This window comes from Phacochoerus africanus, chromosome 3 (assembly GCF_016906955.1).
Source record: "Phacochoerus africanus isolate WHEZ1 chromosome 3, ROS_Pafr_v1, whole genome shotgun sequence".
NCBI lineage: Eukaryota > Metazoa > Chordata > Mammalia > Artiodactyla > Suidae > Phacochoerus > Phacochoerus africanus.
In genome coordinates, this window is record NC_062546.1 from 11,945,909 (window position 1) to 11,967,770 (window position 21,862).

The following is a 21,862-nucleotide window of genomic DNA, read 5'->3' on the forward strand; positions in this document are numbered from 1 at the left end:
ATGCCCTCAACCTCCCCTCTGGTTTTGCTTCCATATTCCCCCAACTCTGGCCCCCAAATCTAGCCAGTTTCTCCATCTACCACCTGACCCCTCCTTTGGGTTATATTAGGGGACCGTCAGACCGAGGAGGCAAGAGGCCGTGGTGGAGGAAGGGTGAAGGGAAGGGGGTCGCCCTCGGACTGCTGGGGGTGGCTCAGAAGCCCCCTGTCCTGGAAGTGGGAGAGTCGGACACTAGGTCTGGCTCACGGGGACTGTGGCCTCCACTCCCACTGTAACTGCTCTCCTGGGTGGTTACAGTCGTCTCCTGACAGTCTCCTTCCTGCCTCTCACTCTTGCAACCTTTTAAAAGCATAATTGCCCCACTTCCTAACTCCTGTCTCGAACCCTCCAGAAGATCCCCATCCCCTTGGTGTGAAAGCCAGATTGTCTCCTTGGCCTGCAGGCCCTCATGGTCCACAAGTCATCTCCAATCTTTCACTCCCATGTTCTCCACTCCAGCTACACCAGCTCCTGCTCTTGAAAACCTCACCAAGTGGTCCTACCCCAGGGCCTTTGCACTTGCTGTTCCTGCTGCCTTTAAGGTTCTTCTCCCTGCTCTTCCTTCGGGTATTTGCTTACACAGTACCTCTGTGGATAAATCCTTTCTGACCACCTTCTCTAAACCAGGCCCCCTCACTATCTCACATCACCCTTCTCTCATGAGATATAATTCACATACTATATAAAACACCCTTTTAAAATACGCAATTCAGTGTTTTTTAGTAGAGTCACATGATTATGCAGCCATCACCACTGTCTAACTCGAGAATATTTTCGTCACTCTGGGAAGAAACCTTGTACCATTAGCAGTCACTCTCCATCCCTTCAAACCCTGGAAACCACGAATCTCCTTTCTATCTCCTCTCCATTGATTTGTCTTTTCCAGACATTCCATAGAAATAGAATCAAACACTATGTGGCCTTCTGTGTCTGGCTCCTTTGTTTCTGCTGCGCCACGATGGGAACGCCGACGTGTCTGGCTTCTTTGACTCAGCATGATGGATTTGAGATTCTTCCACACTGTGGCTTGAACACAGTACTTTGTTCCTTTTCATGACTGAATAATGTTGCATGGCTTGAGCAGACCACGTTGTGTCTATCCATTCTCCAGTCAGTGGACATCTGGGTTGGTTCCACTTGGGGACCATTATGATGAATGCTACTGTGAACAACAGTGTATAAATTTATGTAGGAACATATGTTTTCAATTCTTTGGGGCATGTTGCTGGGTCATATAGTCGCTCTGTTTAACCTTTCAAGGAACGGCCAGACTAGTTTCCAAAACAGCTGCACCATTTTGCATCCCTGCCAGAAATACGTGAGGGGTCCAGTTTCTCCACATTCTTGCCAGCACTTCTTCTTCTTTTTTTTTTTTTTCTGTCTCTCTTTTTTAAAATTATGGCCCTCTTCGTGGATTTGGGTGGTGGTGCTGTATGTGGTTTGATTGCATTTCCCGGTGACTAATGATGCTGAGCACCTTTTCATGTGCTTACTGGCCATTTGTATATCTTCCTTGGAGAACCATCCATTCATATTCTTTTGTGCATGTTTTAATTGGGTTTTTTGTCTTTTCAGTGTCATGTTGTATCTCCTTTAGTTCCTTCATCACCCTTCTCGCTCTCTGGAATGATTTTGCTTTTTTTTGTTTTTTCTGTCTCCCTTTATTAGTATGTCAGCTCCATGAGGTCAGAGACCTCCCCCTCATCTTCCCTGTTCATGGCTGTATCTCCAGCACCCCAGTATGGTTAGTTAATATTTGGTGAAAAAGTGAGTGAATCCACAGGGACAAGAGAAGGGGTGATTCACTCACTCACTGAGCAGATAGGGAGCTCGCTGCATCCCTGTGGTTCTGATAACTCTGAGACTAAAACAGGGCTGTAGCCTGGGTTTAGGGACCTCCAAGGGGTCTTCCATGAGTCCCAGCCCTGCAATAGTGTGAGGCCCATTTTGTGATGGGCCTTAGCCAGCCGTCCCTCCTTCAGAGGGTGGGAGGGGGGAGGATGAGATGAGACATTCCTATGTCAAGGACTTGGCCAAGGCCAGGACCTGGTGCAGGTGCAATGTTGAGTTTGAGTGTATTGGTTATCTCTTGCTGCGCAACAAATCACCACACACTTGGGAGCTTAAAACAACACCCCTTTATGAGCTCACACTTTGGTGGGTCAGAAGCCCAGCACAGTGTGGCTAGGTTCTCTGTCCAGAGTCTTATAAGGCTGAAATTAAGGTGTCGTCCAGGCTGCCTTCCTATCAGGAGCCTCCAGGAAAGGATCTGACTGAATTCCACTCCTTGCAGTTGTGGGACTGAGCTTCCCATTGCTTTGCTTGTGGCCAGCCCAGGTCCTCTCGTGGCTTCTAGAGGCAGTCTTCATCCCTTGCTATGTAGCCCCTTCCGTCTTCAAAGCCAGAAACAAAACAATCTCCCTTAGGTCAAATCTCTCTCGTCTTTTGAGTCTCTTTTCCCAGGAAGAGCCCTGTCCCCACCTGATTAGGTAAGGCCCACTAAGAAGAGTCAGTCTTTTTAAAAGTCGGTTGTACCATCTACCCCATTCTGTGGGAGGGGACTCTACAAGCTGTCGGTCGTTGTGGTCTTCTTAGAATCCTGCTGATCACAGTGAGCTATAAATATGTTATTATGTCCTCAGAGGAGTCCCTCTGCTCTCACAGATGAGTTTTTGACCTTGAATATCACACACACAACCTTCCCACCTCCTGGCTGAGCTAGCTGTACTCCTGGGGCATCGCCACAGGCCATGGGTGTGGCTTCTGGCCTCCTGGGATACCTGCCCTTAGAGCTGGAGAGAGGCAGCCAGGGGTCAGTGATGAGGCCAGTTCTCCAGCCTCAGCCTTTCTCTGTGGGCATGACAGGGAGTGTGAGAGGACCAGGGCCCTGGTCCACACTGGCTCAGAGAACTCTGTATCCTTATACTACTGGGTTCTGGAAAGTTCTCCTACCTGCAGAGATGACCACCTTGATTGGACCCTCTAATATGTACCAACATCAACTGGTCCCCTTGCTTCAGCTTTCAACCCCCTCTGGTCTATTCCCTACTCAGCAGCCAAAAGATCCTGTAAAACCCTAAGCTAAGTCATGTCCCTGCTCTGCTCCAGAATCCCGTGGCTCCCACTGCGCTCAGAGCTGCCCGCAAGGTCCCGTGTGATCTGGCCTCTGTGACCCCTCTGGCCTCGACTTCCACTGTTTCTCCTTCTTCCCGCCAGTCCAGCCACACTGGCCTCCTCACTGTTCCTTGAACACCCCAGGCATGATCCAGCCCCAGGGCCTTTGCTCTTGTTGCCTCTGCCCAGAAGCCCCTCCTCCAGCATCCACCCCCTTCAGGTCTTTGGTCAAATGTCTTCTCTGAGAAGACTGCACTCCACTTAAAACCACCCCCATGCCCTACACTCTGTCCTCTTCCCAGCTTTATCCAATGGTAATAAGTGCTGTGGCTTCCGCAGGCGCCCCGGCGAGCCCCCCCTGGACGTGGGCAGCATCCCCTGGTTGGGCTATGCCTTGGAGTTTGGAAAAGATGCCGCTAGCTTCCTCACTAGGATGAAGGAGAAGCATGGTGATATCTTTACCGTAAGTGCCTCTTGGGAGGGAAGGGGAGGAGCCGCTGGGCGGCTGATTAAACCTGGTGTTCACCGAGTGCTTCAGTATCCATTCCTACGCTAACCATCCAGGGGTCCAACCAACTTTTTTTTTTTTCCCCCAGCCCAAACTATCCAGCTTTATTAAAGATATTTTTCATAAACAATCATGGCATTTCAGGCAGGACATGGGCAGACAATTGCTAACAGTATACAACAACGTTCAAACTCCCTTTTCCCGCGGACTGCCAAAAGCAGCCACTGTAAGACCCACGAAGTCCTCACGTGATGCTCTGAACAGGGAAAGTTTGGGGTGCGGGTTGACACTTCACACTGAGCATGTCGTTGAACGTTTCACAAACCGACCCCGACTTTCAGGAAATGAAAATGAAAAGGGCAGAATTATCAATCTGAAGCGCCACAGTCTAAAAAAGGAACCACGCTCTTTCGAGGGATGCCCTCTCAATGGTGACACTGGAAGGTCCACATTGCTTGACATTCTGATAACCAGCTTTGTGGGATCAGGTCCCAGTGCGTCTCTCTGTGATTAAGGGAGTCAGGTCTACGCTGAAGGTGGAGAGGGAGAAGAGGGCTTAAAAACCAGTTTTAGTTTTCCACGTCCCAAGATGGCTAATGTGTGTCAACATCCAGGAATCCCTCCTTCCTGGGAACCAAGAGAAGGTCTCAGAACTAGACAGGAAGGGTGTTTTTTCCCCATGTCAGTCCAGCTTCTGAGACATTCTGTTAGTGACACGTGCGCTCCCCCCAAAGCAACAATGAAGTGTTCCGTGTGCTAACAGCATAGCTTAAAAAAAAAAAAAGTAGAGCAAAATTCTGCATTTTTATAAAACTTGATAAAAAAGAGTGTTTCAAACTGTGCAGTCGCCACAAGTGCACAGTCACCAGAAATGCACACACGTTCCTTGGCATCTCCAGCACCTTCGGCTTTCTGTGCCTGGTCTGTGTTGGCATCTCCATTTTCTGCAGGGTTCTTCCCATCCCTGCCAGCATCAGCTTTCCCCTCTTTCCCTTTGGGTACCTCCTCTCTCTTCCTTGCAGGGGTCTTTTTAGGCAGGACGTGGGCAGGACGTGGGCAGACAATTGCTAACAGGACATGGGCTCTGGCTTTGGAGGAGCAGGTGTAGCAGATAACCTTGCAGATTCTGTGGTTCGTCCTTCACCTTGGCTTTATCTCCTTTAGCGTCCGCTTCAGCCTTTCTCCTGGGCGTGGTGATGGCAGCGGTGGCCATGGGGATGCAGTGGCACGAGAGCTTTGGTCAATCCAGGGGTTGCTCTCGCCTCTTCTCCACACTGCCTTTTTTTTTTTTTTTTTTTTTTTCCGACTGCACCCACAGCATGTGGAAATTCCTGGGCCAGGGACTGAACTCGCATCACAGTAGCGACCTGAACTGCTACAGTGACAGCACTCAGCTCACCTTCTGTATGCCCATCCAATGCTTGCCCAACACCCATCCCTCCGTTACCCCTCTAGCATTTTCCCAGCATCGAGCCGTGCAGTCATTCATTAGTATCCGATGTGTGTACCTTTGTCTAACCAAGCTCTATCCGTTCATTCAGCTTCCATCCATCTAGCATCAGCTCATTCATCTAACACCTGTCTGTCTGCCCAGTATCTAAGAAACCTTCTTCCACTTAGTACTGACCCGATATTCATGTATATATTCCATTTCCATCAAACCCCCGTCTAGCCATGCATGTGTCCATCTTTCTAAACAACTATCCAACAGCTGTCTCTCCATCCATTTATCCATCATCCCTTCCTCCATCTGTTGACCCAAATTTACCCACTGTCTTCCAGTCGTATACCTAGTAGCATCCATCCAGCTTTCATCTGTATATTGAATTTACACCAGCTTCCATCTTCCACTTATCCTGCCATTTTCCATCCATCTGCCACTAACCCAGCATTCAGTTATCAGCCCATTCAGCATCCAGAATCTCTCCACTCAGTATACATCTATTTATATCTCTCCGTCCACCCCTTCAACATCCAAACAGCTGCGACTCATCCATCCATCTTCCATGTATCCTTCTAACTTGCATCCAACATTCGTCCTTCAGTCTGTGTACCCAGGATCCACTTAGGGTCCTGCCGTCCATGTACCCAACATTCAGTGACAGGTTTAGTTTGCAGCCAACCTCCAGCTGCCCATCTAACATACATTCAGTGATCTGTCCTTTCCTTTATCCACCCATCTTAATAATCTATTCTATACCACGTTGGGGGATATTGGCCTTTATTTTTAAGAGAGTGTGATTAAGACACAGAAGCATTCTGGAAACAGGACGAAGGCAGTGGGTGGTTAAGAGCTGTGTGACCTCCTCCACAGACACTTGAGGGAAAATGCCGGTGGCTTTGTTGACGGCAGGATCACAGCCTTGCAGTGCTGCTTCCTTCCCGTCTTGAGCAGCATCCCACACGCAGAGCTCAGCCTCCCAGAGAAGTGGGTATGGCTTTCACATCCACTAGCACTTACCTAACAATATCCTTCCTGCCCCCATCCTTCTATCCACCTACTTCATCCATCCATCCATCCTTCTTTCCATCCATTCATCTATTCATCTACCCTCCCCCCACACTTATAATGTATCCCCAGCATTTATCCACCGATATCCATCCATCCATGTATCCATCCACCCAGTTAATTCGTCCATCCATCCAATCCATCCACCTATGACGCACACACATCCACCTGCTGCCTTCAGACTCTCTCCTGACTGCTGGAGATGTGACAGTAATCCAGATAACCATGGCAAATGCTTAAAAGTGAGGCAATTAAGAGCGTAACCTCTCATTCAGAAAGGGGTTGGATTCCAACCCCAGCTCTGCTGCTTCACCGCTGTGTGACCTTGGGCACATTATGTGCCTTCTGTAAGCCCCACATTTCAACTGTAAGTGGGTGAACGATGGTCCCACCTCCCAGGGTGCTCATGAGGGGAGCTGAGGGACACGGTCTATTAACTACCAGGCGGCATAGGGCAAGCCCTTGACCTCAGAGAACTGCCGTTGCTCATGGCTCTACTCTTCACTCCATCCCCGCCGACTTCCCAGGTGCTGGTGGGCGGCAGGTATGTCACTGTCCTCCTGGACCCACACTCCTACGACTCGGTGGTGTGGGAGCCTCGCACCAAGCTGGACTTCCACGCCTATGCCGTCTTCCTCATGGAGAGGATTTTCGACGTGCAGCTTCCACATTACAACCCCGGTGATGAAAAATCCAAGATGAAACCGTGAGTGGCCACAGACAATACCCGTGGGTGGGCCAGCGTGGGCAGCCGGCTTCTACCCATGCAGTTCAAGTCCTGTGTGGGTTGCACTTGTCTCTACAACAGGTGTGCAGTAAAGACATTTTGTTTTGAGAAAACAAAAACAAAAGACAACCACAGCAAATTGGGCTGAAGAAGAACTCTCCTTAAGAGGCAGCTCTAATTTTCGTAGGAGGCAAGGGTTGAGGTCAGGCTGACTTAGATTCAAATCCCAGCTTTCCTACTGCCTCGCTTTGTGACTTTGGACAAGTCACCACCCTCCTCTTGGAGCCTCTCTTTCCCCATCTGTCAAATAGTGGGAAGTGGTGGGGTGATTAATTTTTTACTGTTTTATTTTATGGCCACACCCATGGCATATGGAAGTTCTTGGGCCAGGGCCTGAATCTGAGCCACAGCTACGGCAACGCCGGATCCTTTAACCCACTGCGCTGGGCTGGGGATTGAACCTGCACCTCCTCAGTGGCCTGAGCAGCTGTAGTCGGATTCTTAACCCATTGTGCCATGGCAGGGACTTATTAATAATTATTAATATTTTTAAGTCCATGCTCTGGGGGCACCATGCATGATTTCATGAATTTTCACAGCAATGCTGGATGGAAACTTTTTATAGACTTTGTAAACTTTTATAGCCCCATTTTATAGATGAGAACACAGAGGCTCAGAGAAGAGAAGTGGCTTGCCCAAGGTCAGATAGCAGGTTCTGAAACGTACATGATAATTAAATCAACAAGGGGACCTGTGAGCACATTTACTCTGTATTCATTCAGCAGACACCTGAGGACCTGCTCGTCACCATCCTCCCTTTGAAGACACCTGCCAAATGCCAGGTGTTTGATAGGCTTGCATTTATATCTGTGTAATAGCCTTAGTGGAAGGTATTTTTATCCTTATTTTAAGAATGAAGAAACTGAGGCCCAGAGAAGTAAAGCAACTTACCCAAGATCTGCTGCTAGTGCGTGGCAGAGCTGGGATTTGAACCAGGTCTGCAGACTTGACAGCTCATTCTCCCCCACCCAAAATACTGAGGAAATAAGACTGTGCATCTACCCCTAAGGGGTGCATGCAGTCTGATGGTCATCCATAGAGATCTGTCTCCAGGAAGCATCGCCTCCGGGTCAGGAAAAGCATCTAGAAGGCAGGGTTTTGCAGGGCCAATAAAGCCAAGGAAAGACCAGCATCATGAAGTGAGCATTGATGAGAGGCAATGCTCAATCTGACCTTGGCTTTGTGGGACAGCTTCTGGGAGTATTTCTGAGCCTGAGTGTCCTGGGTCCCTGCTGTTCCGGGGGTTCCCTTAGCAACAAGAGTCTACAGCTCATTTCATCCCACCCCTCTACCCAGGGGGACCCCAGTTTCCTCCAGCGTCTGACCCCAAGAATTTCTAGGCATTTCTCACAAGCTGGCACAAGGTCATCTTGGCATGATTGCCACATCTGCTGAGGGCTACTGTCTCCATCAACAGCTAGTGCTTGGAGTAGAGTCAAATGAACAGCTGGATCTGAGCCAGTCACTATGCCAGCTCCCATCTACTGAGCACTTACAATGTGTCGTGTGCTGAGTTAAGCCCTTTACCCACATTACCTTATATGGGTCATGTCTACTGTTTTCCCGTCCATGGAACATCCAAAAACTTCTTTATTTTTTGTCTTTTTAGGGCTGCACGGGCAGCATATGGAGGTTCCCAGGCTATAGGTCAAACTGGAGCTGTAGCCACCGGACTACACCACAGCCACAGCAGTGCGGGATCCCAGCTACATCTGCAACCTACACCATGGCTCACAGCAATGCCAGATCCTTAACCCACTGAGCGATGCCAGGGATCAAACCTGTGTCCTCATGGCTACTAGTCAGATTTGTTTCTGCTGAGCCACGACGGAGCTCCTCCAAAAGCTTTTATTACCTGGAAGTTCATGGAACCCCTCTGGAAGCTTTCCCATCTTCTGTACGCATGGGCTTACTCAATCTAAAGGGGTCCATCCTGTTTCCAAACAGCAGATGGCGAGAGAGAGCCAGAGCACCTGATCGTTGTACTCCTGCTGTTCTTGTTGTTGCCAAAAGATGTCGCTGTTGAACATCGGCTGCACCGCCCCATGAACGCTTCAGGTGCTGCAGTGGTGCTCTTTTGGTTTAGGTTGTTGTAGATTGTAGAGTGGCTTTTATTTTTTGGCCACACCCGCAGCATGCAGAAGTTCCAAGGCCAGGGATCAAACCTGCACCACAGCAGTGACAACACTGTATCCTTAACCACTAGCATCTTTCCTGGCATACATTCGGTCATGGCTCAACATTGACTGTGTGGTGGAGGGTGGGTGCAGAGGGGCTTCTGGCTTCAGCCACATGCTGTACCAGAAATAGTCCTCTTCTCAGACTCCCAGGCACACACCACGAGGCCAGATCACCAGCCAGACTCCCTTATTCCTCTTGTAGCATTCGCTCATGTCTTTTGGCAGTCCTTGGTCAGGGGGCACTTAATCCAAATATGTCTCCCTAACTTTGGATCAGGAGAAAGAGTTGGTTTCTTAGTTCCTTCTCTTCCAGAGGTCGGTGGGTTCCTTATCCAAGCTCGTGTGCCCCAAGCAGGGATGACTGCTGTGGTTGTAAATTCAGACTCTGGGAGTTCCCATTGTGGCTCAGTGGGTTAAGGACCTGACATTGTCTTTATGAGGATGTGGGTTCAATCCCTGGCCTTGCTCAGTAGGTTAAGAGTCCAGCATTACTGCAGCCTGGAAACTTCCATATGCCGCACCAGTGGCTCTAAAAAAAAAAAAAAAAAAAAAGGGTTCAGACTTTGGAGTTGGGCATATTAGGGTTTCAGTTCCTGTTGTGACACCTACTGGCTGGGTGACCTTGGGCAAGTTACTTTCCTCTCTGTCCCTGAGTCTCTCCATCTATAGAATAGATGTCAGAATAGTAACTGTTGTCAAAAAGATGAAATGAGGTCATTAATGGTGCATGGCACAATAAATAGTAACTGTGGCCGCTGCTGCTGCTGATAGAAATGATAATATCTTGCTGAAGCCCATCTCCCCAAAGTCCCCATTGCCAGTGAGGAACTGGAACCCCGGGATTCTGAGGTTTTGGGGAAAGAGATGCCTGTGTGAATATGTTTCCTCTGGAAGCCGCACTCTCACTCCTTTGTTCTTGGCCCAGGACACTCCTCCACAGAGAACTGCAGCTGCTCACAGAAGCCATGTATACCAACCTCCGCACTGTCCTTCTGGGCGACACCATGGAAGCGGGCAGTGGCTGGCACGAGATGGGTCTCTTCAATTTTTCCTACAGCTTCCTGCTCAGGTGAGCCCAGTGTTGTGGGCCGGGCATTAATAGTGGCCAAGGGATCCCGGAGACTTTGTGAGTGGGAAAGCAGTTTGGAATGCTCCAAAGCAAAGGCTGCAAGATGACATTTGCATCTGGGACCGCAGTGGTCTCTTGACTTCACCTGTGAGTTGTAAAGGGTCACAGGCCAGAAAAAGGGCCACCCAGGGAGGGAGTTGCAGAACGAGGCTTCTGAGACCATCTCGCCCTGTGGCTTCCAGAGCTGGAACCTCAGTGACCAGAAAAACAAAGTGTTTGAGAGACCAACCCAGGCCTTGAACTTTTTCCCAGACCTTGTAAACCTGTATTGAGAAGCCTGCTACCTCCCCAGTGTTCCTTCCTCAGCAGTGCCAGATGGTATTCTAGGCTCTGGGGATACAGCAGGGAAAAGAGGGATGAAGTTCCAATAAAGTCCCTTGCAGAGCTGACGCTGGCAGGGGAAACAGGCAACAAACTGACAGACAGTTATGTCAGAGAGGGGCAAATAGGACAGCAAGAGCTCCATAGCCGGGCGATAGTACGCGGCAGGCTCTTTTAACTAGACTGACAAGGAGGGCCTCCCTGAGTTCTGGCCTCGGAGCTGAGACCTGACCGTATGATGCCCTGCAAGCCAAGAGTCCAGGCAGAGGACACAGAGCAAGTGCAAAAGCCCGGAGGCAGGAAGATGCTTGGCAGGAGGGCTAGTGTGGCTGCGGCCTAATGAGCCAAGAAGGTGGCGGGGGTGGGGGGCTGGGATGAGGTCAGAGAAATTAGCAGAAACCAGGTTTCACAGAGCCTCAAGGCCATGGAAGGCGTTGGAATTTATTCTGAGTAAGATGCGTGACCTTGGGGGTTTAGACAGGAGTGTGATACATTGGACTTAGAGTTTTCAAAGCTCTCTTTGTTTTGTTTTGTTTTTTGTCTTTTTGCCATTTCTTGGGCCGATCCCGTGGCATATGGAGGTTCCCAGGCTAGGGGTCAAATTGGAGCTGTAGCCACCGGCCTACGCCAGAGCCACAGCAATGCGGGATCCGAGCCGCATCTGCAACCTACACCACAGCTCATGGCAACGCCGGATCCTTAACCTACTGAACAAGGGCAGGGATCGAACCCACAACCTCATGGTTCCTAGTCGGATTTGTTAACCACTGCGCCATGACAGGAACTCCTCAAAGCTCTCTTTGGCTGTCAGATAGACACCAGACCACAGTTGGGGCATGTGACAATGAGAGCGAAGCGGGGTACCTGTTAAGAGGCTGTAGCAGGTACCCAGCTGAAAGAGGAGGGAGGCCTCGGCCAGGAGATGGTGAGAATAATTTGGGCTTTAGGGATGGAGTTGAGAGGCCCAGGGGAGGGGTTTGATTGAACACTGGCAGAGATGGAGGAGCACAGCTACAGGCAGTGAGAGAAAGAGAGCCAGTAAGGACAGCTTGTTGATTTTTGGTGGTGCCATTAATGACTAGCATCTCATAAAAGCAGGATGTTTCAAATGCCCCCCCCCCCCCCAATTAGAGCAACACAGTTTCAGAATAAAGGACAGGCATTCGCTGACGCATATGGGCCCCCAGGAACATTTGTGACACATGTGTTTACGTACAGGTTCGGTGTGTGCTCATGCATTTAATCCTCACAACAGCTCTGTGAAGCAGGTACTTTACAAACCCCACTTGACAGATGGGAAATTTGAGGCCTGGAGTCATTTGCCCAGAATCCCATGGTTGGGGTCCCTGCAGGGCTGGCTGTAGAGCCTATCCTCTCAGGCACGACCCTCGATGTGTCCACTTTTCCTCGTTTCTCCCTGTCAAGGGCTGCTTGTTGACGCTGTTCTGGTCCACTCTGACGTCACGTGGTGGGGAGACTGAGGTCCAGAGGGGCCCAGCTAAAACCACCCAGCAAGTTCACAGCGGGGACCTCTCAGGTCTCCCAGCTCCTGCTCCCGTCCTGTGCGGGCAAAGAAGTCAACAAGGAAGCTGTGACACTGGAGGAGGTGGGGGCCGCATGGTGGCAGCTGGGTCTGTTCAGGCCCATGGTAACAGCAGGCACAGTGCAGGGGGCAGGGGTAAAATGATTCCTATGTCTTCAGGGCCTGAGGCCCAAGCTGCAGCTCCTGGTTTGGCAGGAGCCTCGGGCCTTTTCCTTGCCACCTGCAGCCCCTGACATAGAGAGGGAGCGGGCAGGTTGGGTGATCATTTAATGATGCAGAGGTGCAGTTCACACAGCCCCGAACCATGAAATCCCGCTGCTTAAACCTGCAGTCTTTCCCATGTGGGCCCCTGCCTCGCTCAGAGTCACATGCCAGGTTCTAACTTTAATTCATCTGGTTTCAGCTCACCAGCCTCCTTGCTGCCCTTGCAACAGGCCAGGAATACTCCTACCTCGAGGCCTTTGCAGTTTCTGTTCCCTTGCCTAAGAATGCTGTTCCCTACTTGTCTGCATGGCTCCCGCCTCATTGCATTCAAGTCTCATCTCAAGGGTCATCTCCTCAGGGAGGCCTTTCCTAACACCGCATTTCATATGACCTTTCTCTCTCATTACCCGGCCTAGTTCCAGCTTTTCCTTTATGGCCCCTAGCGCCACCTATAGGTCATGTGGGTATTTACTCATGTAATTTTTGATCATGTGTGTCCCGCTGTGTTAGATGTGATTTTGATGTGGAGGTGCCATAGGAAGGGCCCTCAGTTCCACAGCATGAAACCTTTTGGTTTTCTTGGTTTTCTTTTCTTTTCTTGCAGGGTTATTTAAGAAAAAATTAATGAAATTTATTTACCTTTTTAAAAAATTATACTTGATTTACAAAGCTATGCCAATTTCTGCTGTACAACAAAGTGACCCGGTCATACATACATATACATTCCCTTTCTTATATTATTTTTCATCAGGGTCTATCCCAAGAGACTGGATAGAGTTCCCTCTGCTGTACAGTAGGACCTTGTTGTTTTTATCTATTCTACATGTAATAGTTTGCATCTTCTAACCCCAGACTCTTGCAGGGGTATTTTTCATTGCCTATTTTTGGTAGAAATTTTGTCTAAGGAAATAATTTTCTGCTCTAAGAAAAAAACCAGTGCAAGTAGGATGGTGAATGGTGACAGGTGTTTAACTGCAGTGTCGGGGAGACCACAGGGCCTGGGGAGGCCCGTCTGACCCTGCCAGCTTGTTCCCGCCATGACTCTTGCCCAGAGCTGGTAGGTGGGGACTACAGGCTCCATGTGGCCACATGCCCTCCTTTTTCAAGATGAGACGAAGGGGGAGTCTATACTTTGAATTTCCCAGAATGTTTAAATATACTTTCAGGTTGTTTTTAGGAAAGCTGTTAACCAACAGCACATGTTTGTGGACTGACTCCCGTTGGTGGGCTTCACCTTTCCAACGTGCGCCGTAGTAGGAGACTGAGGGCGTTCGTCTGGGGAAGAGGGACCCAGGGGCTTCCACGTGTGGAGGAGGAGGAGGAGGGAATTCCTTCTGGGCTGATGCTGAGGCGTCAGTCCGTGCCGCCAGTGGGCTGGACTCTGGAGGGAGCTGGCGGCTGTCCTGAAGGAGGGGTTGCCTCCCCTGCCCAGTGGGGTGGGCACATGTTGCACTCGCTGTCTCTGGGCGCATGGAGGCCAAGGCTGGATGAGGGAAGCTCAGTGGGATGCAGGGCAAAGCTGGGACCGTAGCTTGGATGGCTGAGCTCAGAGTCATGGCGACCCCATATTTCCTCTTAAGATCAGTGTTCTGGGGATTAAGTTCTGATTATCTGTGCATCCATCCACCCTCCTTCCCGTCCGTCCATCCATCGATAGGACACTCACTGAAGACCTGCTCTGGGCCTGCACTGAGCAGGCGAGGAGCAAAGTGGGTAGATACGGCCTCCCTCGGCCCCATCCTCCCTCATTCCGGCTTCCACCCTCTCCTCAGGAACATTCCTGTTCTGGGAGATCCAGAACTAGGAGGACCTGAGGGGGGGTCTCTCTGCAGAGCTCCTGGCCCCTCCCACCACAGGGAAAATGTGACAATCTGTGGTTTCCCTCCCAGGACCGAGGCTGGGCTCCTGCAGCACTGAAAAGCCGCTGATGGCGAAAACGTTTCCCCTGAGAGTGTTCCTGTGGGTGGGGTGTGTGTGCGTGTGGGCACGCACGTGTGTGTATGTACACACACGAGGGCCCACACTTGCTCCTCTATCTCTTCCTTCCTCTATACCTCCCGCTGGGCCCTGTCCTTCTCCTGCTCAGACCCCTCGGGGCCCTTGAGGTCAAGGCCACCCTTCTCACCCTGGAAACCCAGCCCCACCTGCCCTGCGTGACAGGCTCTGCCAGCTCTCAGGCTGCTCCACCCCATCCCCTCACTCTTCAGTGCCAGCACCTGGGCCCGTGGCACCTGCAGCTCTCTGACCCTGTCATAGTTGCTTCCATAGCTCCGGGCCTTGGCCCAGCCTGTGCTCTCTGCCTGAACCCCTGCCCCCTGCTCATCCTGCAGGTCACAGCTCAGACTCTGCTTCCTCCGGGGAGCCTGCCCTGACTGCCCCTCTGGGGGCAGGAGCCTGTCTTCCTGATTGGTGCCCCGTCGCCCCACTGCCTGTCCCTCTCTGGTCTGCTCACCAGCCTCCTCGCAGCTCCTCATACTCCTTCCTGCCTCAGGGAGCTTGACTCTTCCCTGTGTCTCGGACCCTCCCTCTGCTTTCCAAGCTGGCTCCTTCCCATCCTTCGGCGAGCACCAGCTGCTATGCGACTGGTCCGCACACGTCTCCCTCTGTGTCCCACACTAGACTGCTGGCTCCATCAGGGCTTGAGGGTTTTGTCTGCTTTCCTCACTGCTGACTCTCTGGCTCAGAACGGGCCCTGTCCCATGAGAGGAAAAGTAGGTACTCCTTTGGCGTAAGAATGAAGAAGAGCTTGGCAGCTCTGGCAGGCTCTGGCTGGCAGTATCCAAAGACACCCCCTGACCAGCTCTTTGCCACCCCCAGAGCTGGCTACCTGACTCTGTATGGCGTTGAGACACCGCCATGGACCCAGGAGAGCCAGGCCCAGGACTGTGTCCACTCAGCCGACGTCTTCCACACCTTCCGCCAGCTTGACCTGCTGCTCCCCAAATTGGCACGTGGCTCCCTGTCAGTGGGTAAGCACCGTGGGGGCCTTGGTGGGTGGTGGGGCTGATGAGGGACCTAGAGAGGAAGTCCACCCTCAAGCTGAGGGATCATAGGCAGCAGAGGAGGAAAGACATTCTAGTGCTCTTAGAGGTAGTGAGATCCCCAATACTGGGGGTATGCAAGAACACTGTGGTGGGCAGAGCTGGGACCAGAGTTGGGGTTCCCAGTGGAAATTCTGATACAGCACGTCTGGAGTGAGGCCTGCAGACCGCGCGTGTGTATGTGTACCTTTTCTAGTTTTAAGATTCAATTTGCTTTAGGAGTTCCCATCATGGCTCAGTGATTAGCAAACCCGACTAGTATTCATGAGGATGTGGGTTCGATCCCTGGCCTTGCTTAGGATCTGGTGTTGCCATGAGCTGTGGTGTAGGTCACAGATGCGGCTTGGGTCCTGATTGCTGTGCCTGTGGTGTAGGCCTGTGGCTACGGCTCCAATTCGCTCCCAAGCCTGGGAACCTCCATATGCTGCAGGTACGGCCCTAAAAAGAAAGACAAAAAAAATAAAATAAATAAACAAATAAAAAGATTTAATTTGCTTTAAAAATTTTTACAAGTAGTTTATGCGGGTTATAAGAAACTCCAGCCACATAAAATAATTTACAGGGAACAATAAAAGAATTCTCTGCTTTCTTGCCGTCTCAGCCCACTACCACCTCTGCCTTCCACACATGTGGCCGTTATTACCAGCTTGGAGTGTATCCTGACACAGACTTCTCTAAAAACACACACACATATACATACAAGCTGTGTTTTATTGTTATTTTTAAGGTTTTTATTTTTGTTTTTCTGCACCCATGGCATGTGGAAGTTCCTGGGCCAGGGCTTGCACTTGCATCCCAGTAGTGATCCCAGCCACTGCAGTGACAACACCAGATCCTTAACCCACTGTGCCACGGGAGAACTCCTTAAGGTTTTTTATTTCTTTTTTTTTTAACTGAGGTATAATTTACTTCAGTTATATAAGAAAGCACACATGTCTGCACAGCGGAAAGGTAAATCTAAATTTTTCATGCCCTTTCCCAGTTAAAATCCACCCCCAGAGGTAGGCACTATATAGATTTCTTTCGCCTCAGCTTAGTGTTATCTGTTCTTGAAAAGGAAAAGAATCATACAACACATGCCCTTTCATGTCTGTAAGATTCACGTGAGGTGTCGTATGTATCAGTAGTTTGTTCTTTTTGTTGCTGTGCCGTACTTCATTAGAGTAATAACCACAATTCGTAATCCCTTCTAGCTGATGGAGCCCTGGGTGGTTTCCAGTTAGGGGGTATGAGTTACATTCTTGTACATGTCTTTCTGGGCACACGTGCCTTCCTTTCACTTAGTTATTGGCCCTGTGCTTTGATAACATTGGCATAGCACGCTGGAGGAATTGTTCTGCCCCTTAGAGTTTTCAATGAACTTTCCACATTGGTTTGTAAAAACCCATCTCATTCATTTTCATGGCTACAGACAGGACTCTGTATTGGTAAGAGCTTCATGCCGGGTTCAGAGCCAGGGCCATAGGAACCAGTGGGCTGCTTTCTCCCCAGGCCACTGTGCTTCAAACTTCCCCAGTGAGAAGACTCCTCTGGGGTCCTTGTTTTTTGTTTTTGTTTTGGCTGTCCCCTCAGCATACAGAAGTTCCCAGGCCAGGAATCAAGCCCATGCCCCAGCAGTGACAGCCCTGGATCTTTAACCTGCTGAGCCACCAGGGGCCCTTGTTAATAAGACAAGTCCGCAAGCTCCATCCCAGTCCATCTGAATCTGAATCTCCAGGGAGGCTGGGAAACGACATGTTTGGCAAGTACCCGGGGAAGCTTAAGAAATACTGTATGTCCTGGTCTTCGACACTTTCAACAAGACCCCTACTCTGCTGCTTCCTGGTGATTTGGGGCAAGTTACTTTACTTCTTTTTGCTCGAGGTCTTTTTTCTGGAGGGCAGGCAGTGGTTGATAGAGAATCTGGGTTCTGGTGGCTTGAGGTAGTTGACTGGCTCTTATGTGTTCTCTCTGTGTGTCAGTCATCCCACCTGTAAAATGGGGCGAACGGTAGGATCCTCTTAGAGGGGGGCTGTTAGGATTGGCTGGAGAAAAAACAAACCAAACCAAAAAACAAACAAACAGAAACCCTCACACTATTTGGTGAGCACTTTCTGTGTGCCAGACACCAGCATTGTCTCATTCAGTGCTCACAACAGCTCATTATCCCATTTCTTTTATTTATATATTTAAAAAAATCAAAAAATCAAACTTGTAACACATTAGATTTTGTTGTTGTTGTTGTTGCTATTTCTTGGGCCGCTCCCACAGCATATGGAGGTTCCCAGGCTAGGGGTTGAATCGGAGCTGTAGCCACCGGCCTACGCCAGAGCCACAGCAACGCGGGATCTGAGCCGCGTCTGCAACTTACACCACAGCTCACGGCAATGCCGGATCCTTAACCCACTGAGCAAGGGCAGGGACCGAACCCGCAACCTCATGGTTCCTAGTCGGATTCGTTAACCACTGCGCCACGACGGGAACTCCTAGATTGTTTAAATTACAAGACGTCTTAGGTGTTTTAGATGTGATAGATGATGTAGATAATAAAAAGTAATAATACTCTCCCAAGCCCAGGTTCCTATGGAAACTAAGGTTAACATGGTTATATATCCCTTCACAGTGTCTTGTAGGGATGCTCTATTTTGAAAATGGAGACAGATACACGTATTAGAGTATCACTGTATGTATTTCAAAAAGGGATCTTATCTGTTATCTGCAACTTATTGTCCTTAACCTAACAACATAGCTGTGCATTCTCTCATGTCAATTCAGACATCTTCTAGAGACATTGACCAATGCAATTAGATATGAGAAATCAATTGCCAGTATAAGAATGAGTAAAGAAGAAATAAAACTATCCCTATTTGCAGATAATCTGATACTATACCCAGAAAACCCCGGAAAGTCTATAATAAAACCAACTCAAGCAAAAAAAGAATCTAGCTAAGTAGAAAGATATAAAAACCAACATTAAAAAAACCAGACTCAGAGTTCCCATCGTGGCTCAGTGGTGATGAAACTGACTAGTATCCATGAGGACACGGGTTTGATTCCTGGCCTCTCTCAGTGGGCTAAGGATCTGGTGTTGCCATGAGCTGTGGTATAGGCCACAGATGCGGCTCAGATCTGGCATTGCTGTGGCTGTGGACCCCTAGCCTGGGAACTTTGATATGCCTCGGGTGCGGCCCTAGAAAGACACACACACACACACACACACACACACACACACACACACACACAAATCCAGGCTCTTTCTAGCTCTTGCAGGTCAATATTTAGGCAGCCACCCCCCTCTGATGGATAGTTATAATTATTTCCTCTCTTTTGGTGGCTATTACAGAGTTTCATTGCACTTGTAGCTCTTCTATCATCTGGTGGTTTTCTTTCTTTCTAGCACATTCCTGGAAGTGGATTTGCCAGGTCAAAGGGTGTACACATTAAAATTTTTATTAGCTATTGCCACATCATTTCCAAAACTATAGAACAATTAGTATGCCTTCCAAAGGGAAGGAGTCTGCTCATTCCCCACCAGATGTTATCAGATGTTTCATTTGTTGGCCAATCTGTTGGGCAGAGGTGGGTAACTTGTTTTAATTTGCATTTTCCCACAACCTTGTCAACATGCAGTTGTCAGTCTTTAAATCCTTGCCAATCTGATGGGCAGAAAAGAGGCATCTGGTTTTATGGGCATTTCCCTGACTACTATGATGAAACATCTTTTCATGTTTATAAAAAAAAAAAAAAACAACCCATTTGCTTTTCCTCTTTTGAATTGCCCATTCATGACTCTTAACGACTTTTTAGAGGCAGCTCCTTATCTTTTTGACTCCTGGCATCAGTGCTGGAAGGTTGGTATTACTAAATTCGTCTTGCAAGTGCAGAACCTGAAGCTCAAAGAAGTGAAGCCACTTGCCATAGACAAATAGCTGGAAGGAGGCAGAGCCAGCAAAATGGAAACTTGGCCTGTCTGATGGCAAAATTCTGTACATAAAGCACTGACTGACACATCCCAGCACTGATTGCTTCTCCAGGGAAGAGGAGTTCTCCTTTGCCCTTTCCTCCGTCCAGGGGAGTCTGTTGGATACAGAGGGCAACTCTCCCTGTTACTCTGGGAGTAGCTCTGGGCTAGGAATAGGAAGGCTGCATTTCCCAGTATGGGCAGCAGGTGGCGATGTGGGAAAGGTTTTCAGCTAGGGACTGGAGGCTGGGGGGTAGAAAGCCCCCGCCCCGACCTGGACCTTGCTGGGGGCATATGGAGCTCTGAAGCTTCTTTGGAAAAGCAGCTTGGCAGAACCTGTCAACATGTAAAACACACATGCTTTTGATCTTGTACTTCTGCCTCTTGGAATTATCCTACAGAAATGCTTGCATGTGTCTACCAATCCTGTATCCATTGTCATGTCCCTTAGCTTAGCAAACCCTAGAAAAACCTGAATGCCCACCAGTAGCAGCTGATGACGTAAATTATGCTTTCACACAAAGGAAAACTATGTAACTGTAAAAAGGAACAGAATGTACTGCTGCAGGGTGAAATCTACTGTTATGAAAAAGGGGCACAACAGTGTGTGTGTGTGTGTGTGTGTGTGTGTTTAATGTGGGAACATGTATAGATTTTTAACTCTGAGAAGACTGAGATGGGATGGAGAGAAGTTTACTTTTTAGGGTTTGCCTAAACTCTTAGTTTCTTTTTCTTTTATTGTTATTGTTACTTCCCATTTGAATGCATTATTATAACTTTGCTTTTAACAATTTAAACATTTTAAAAACAAATTGACCCTTTTGGGGTCCCTGAGACCATTGGGTCTGGTGCTTCTCATTTAGTAGAGAGTTAAGTAACCCCAAGCTAAGCGTACTGCTTCTTTCTGGAATATTCATTTCACTGGATTCGTGGCTATTTAATTTGAATGTTGTTTGGGGGGAAAAGGCATTCTTTTTTTTTTTTTTTGGCCATACCTATGACATGTGGAAATTCTCTGGGCCAGGGATCAAACCTGCACCCCACCTGGGACAATAGCAAATCCTCAACCCTCTGTAACCACAAGGGAACTTCCAGAAAAGATATTCTTGTATTAAAGAATCACAGGGTCTAATGCAAAAATTGAATGCACTTTAAAGGTAAAACACAGGAACAAAAACAGGTCTTCACTGGGGGCGTCTCTGACCTGTACCCTCAGGTCCTCAGGGACAGAGGTGTTTCCAAGCCAAGGCCACTTGTTTTACAAATGGAGAGACTGAGGCCCAGAGATGGACAGGGCTCAGCCAAGCCCACACAGCATGAGAGGCCTGGGGTTGAACCTGACTCTCCTGCCTCCAAGTCCCCAGCACGACCCTGGCAGTTCTGATCACAGCCTTGAGTTGTACACTGGGGCTGATAAACAATACCTTATAAAAATGGCAGGAATGTGGCAAGTATAACGTACCAAACCCTTGTCAGTACGGAGTGTGTTCTGTGCGTGACCTTTTTGAGTCCTCCTACTGATCCTGTGAGCCAGGTTGCCCCATTTTACAGATGGGGAGCTGAGGCTCAGAGATACAAAGTGATTTGCCCAAGATCCTCCTTCGAGGAAGGGGCAGAGCTGGGATTTCAGTGTGGGTCTCTCTGGCTACAAACTGGGTCCTCTTTATTTCACAATCTTTTATTTCTTAATAATAGAAGTTATTAATAGAAATAACACATGAACACATTCTCCTTAAACTAATAATTGACTAACATTCATTAAGCTTGTTTAATAATACAGCTAATGTTGGCGTTCCTGTCTTGGCTCAGTGGTTAACGAATCCAACTAGGAACCATGAGGTTGCAGGTTCAATCCCTGGCCTTGCTCAGTGGGTTAAGGATCCGGCATTGCCGTGAGCTGTGGTCTAGGTTACAGACACGGCTCAGATCCTGCCTTGCTGCGGCTCTGGCGTGGGCCAGTGGCTACTCTGATTTGACCCCTAGCCTGGGAACCTCCATATACCTTGGGAGCAGCCCTAGAAGAGACCAAAAAAAAAAAAAAAAAAAAAGTGAAGTCCCTTGTTCAAATTCTCCAGAGCTTGGGCTGTTAACTGGGCTCCCCTGCCTCTTGTAAGAAAAAAAAAAATCAGAGGAGAGGACAAGATGGCGGAGGAGTAGGGGGACACGCTTGCCGTCTCCCACAAACACAACAAAAAAAAGCACATCTACAGAATAAATGACTCGCACAGAACAGCAACCAATCGCTGGCAGAGGAACCTAAACTCCAGTAACGGCAAGAAGTTCGTGACATTACGGGGCAGAACAGGAGAAAAGAGGAGAGTGAGAGAAGGTGAATCCGAGCGGGACGGGCGCTCCCGAAAGGGAACTGCGGAGGAGAAAGGGATCCCGCACCCTGGAAAGTCACCTACACGGGGGAAAGATCAAACGAACCGGAGGAATCTCCAGATGCAGAGAAGAGTGTAGCAGTAAGTTGGAGTATGGAAAAGCCGATCAAGAACCGAAAGGACCATCTGAACTACGGGCACAGTCACCAAAAATTGAGACGCC

General features: G+C 49.2%; 1 protein-coding gene and 1 pseudogene across 1 annotated transcript in view; one reads left to right on the forward strand and one right to left on the reverse strand.

The window, feature by feature from the left end:
* Positions 1 to 21,862, forward strand: part of PTGIS (prostaglandin I2 synthase) — a 54,250-nt gene that overhangs the window by 6,976 nt on the left and 25,412 nt on the right. Inside the window, exons 2-5 of the mRNA XM_047770896.1 lie at positions 3,493 to 3,616; positions 6,698 to 6,876; positions 10,063 to 10,206; positions 15,152 to 15,303. Of these exons, the coding sequence (XP_047626852.1) occupies positions 3,493 to 3,616; positions 6,698 to 6,876; positions 10,063 to 10,206; positions 15,152 to 15,303 (599 nt within the window). The remainder of the gene's footprint in view (positions 1 to 3,492; positions 3,617 to 6,697; positions 6,877 to 10,062; positions 10,207 to 15,151; positions 15,304 to 21,862) is intronic.
* LOC125122017 (non-histone chromosomal protein HMG-17-like) lies at positions 4,187 to 4,874 on the reverse strand (annotated as a pseudogene).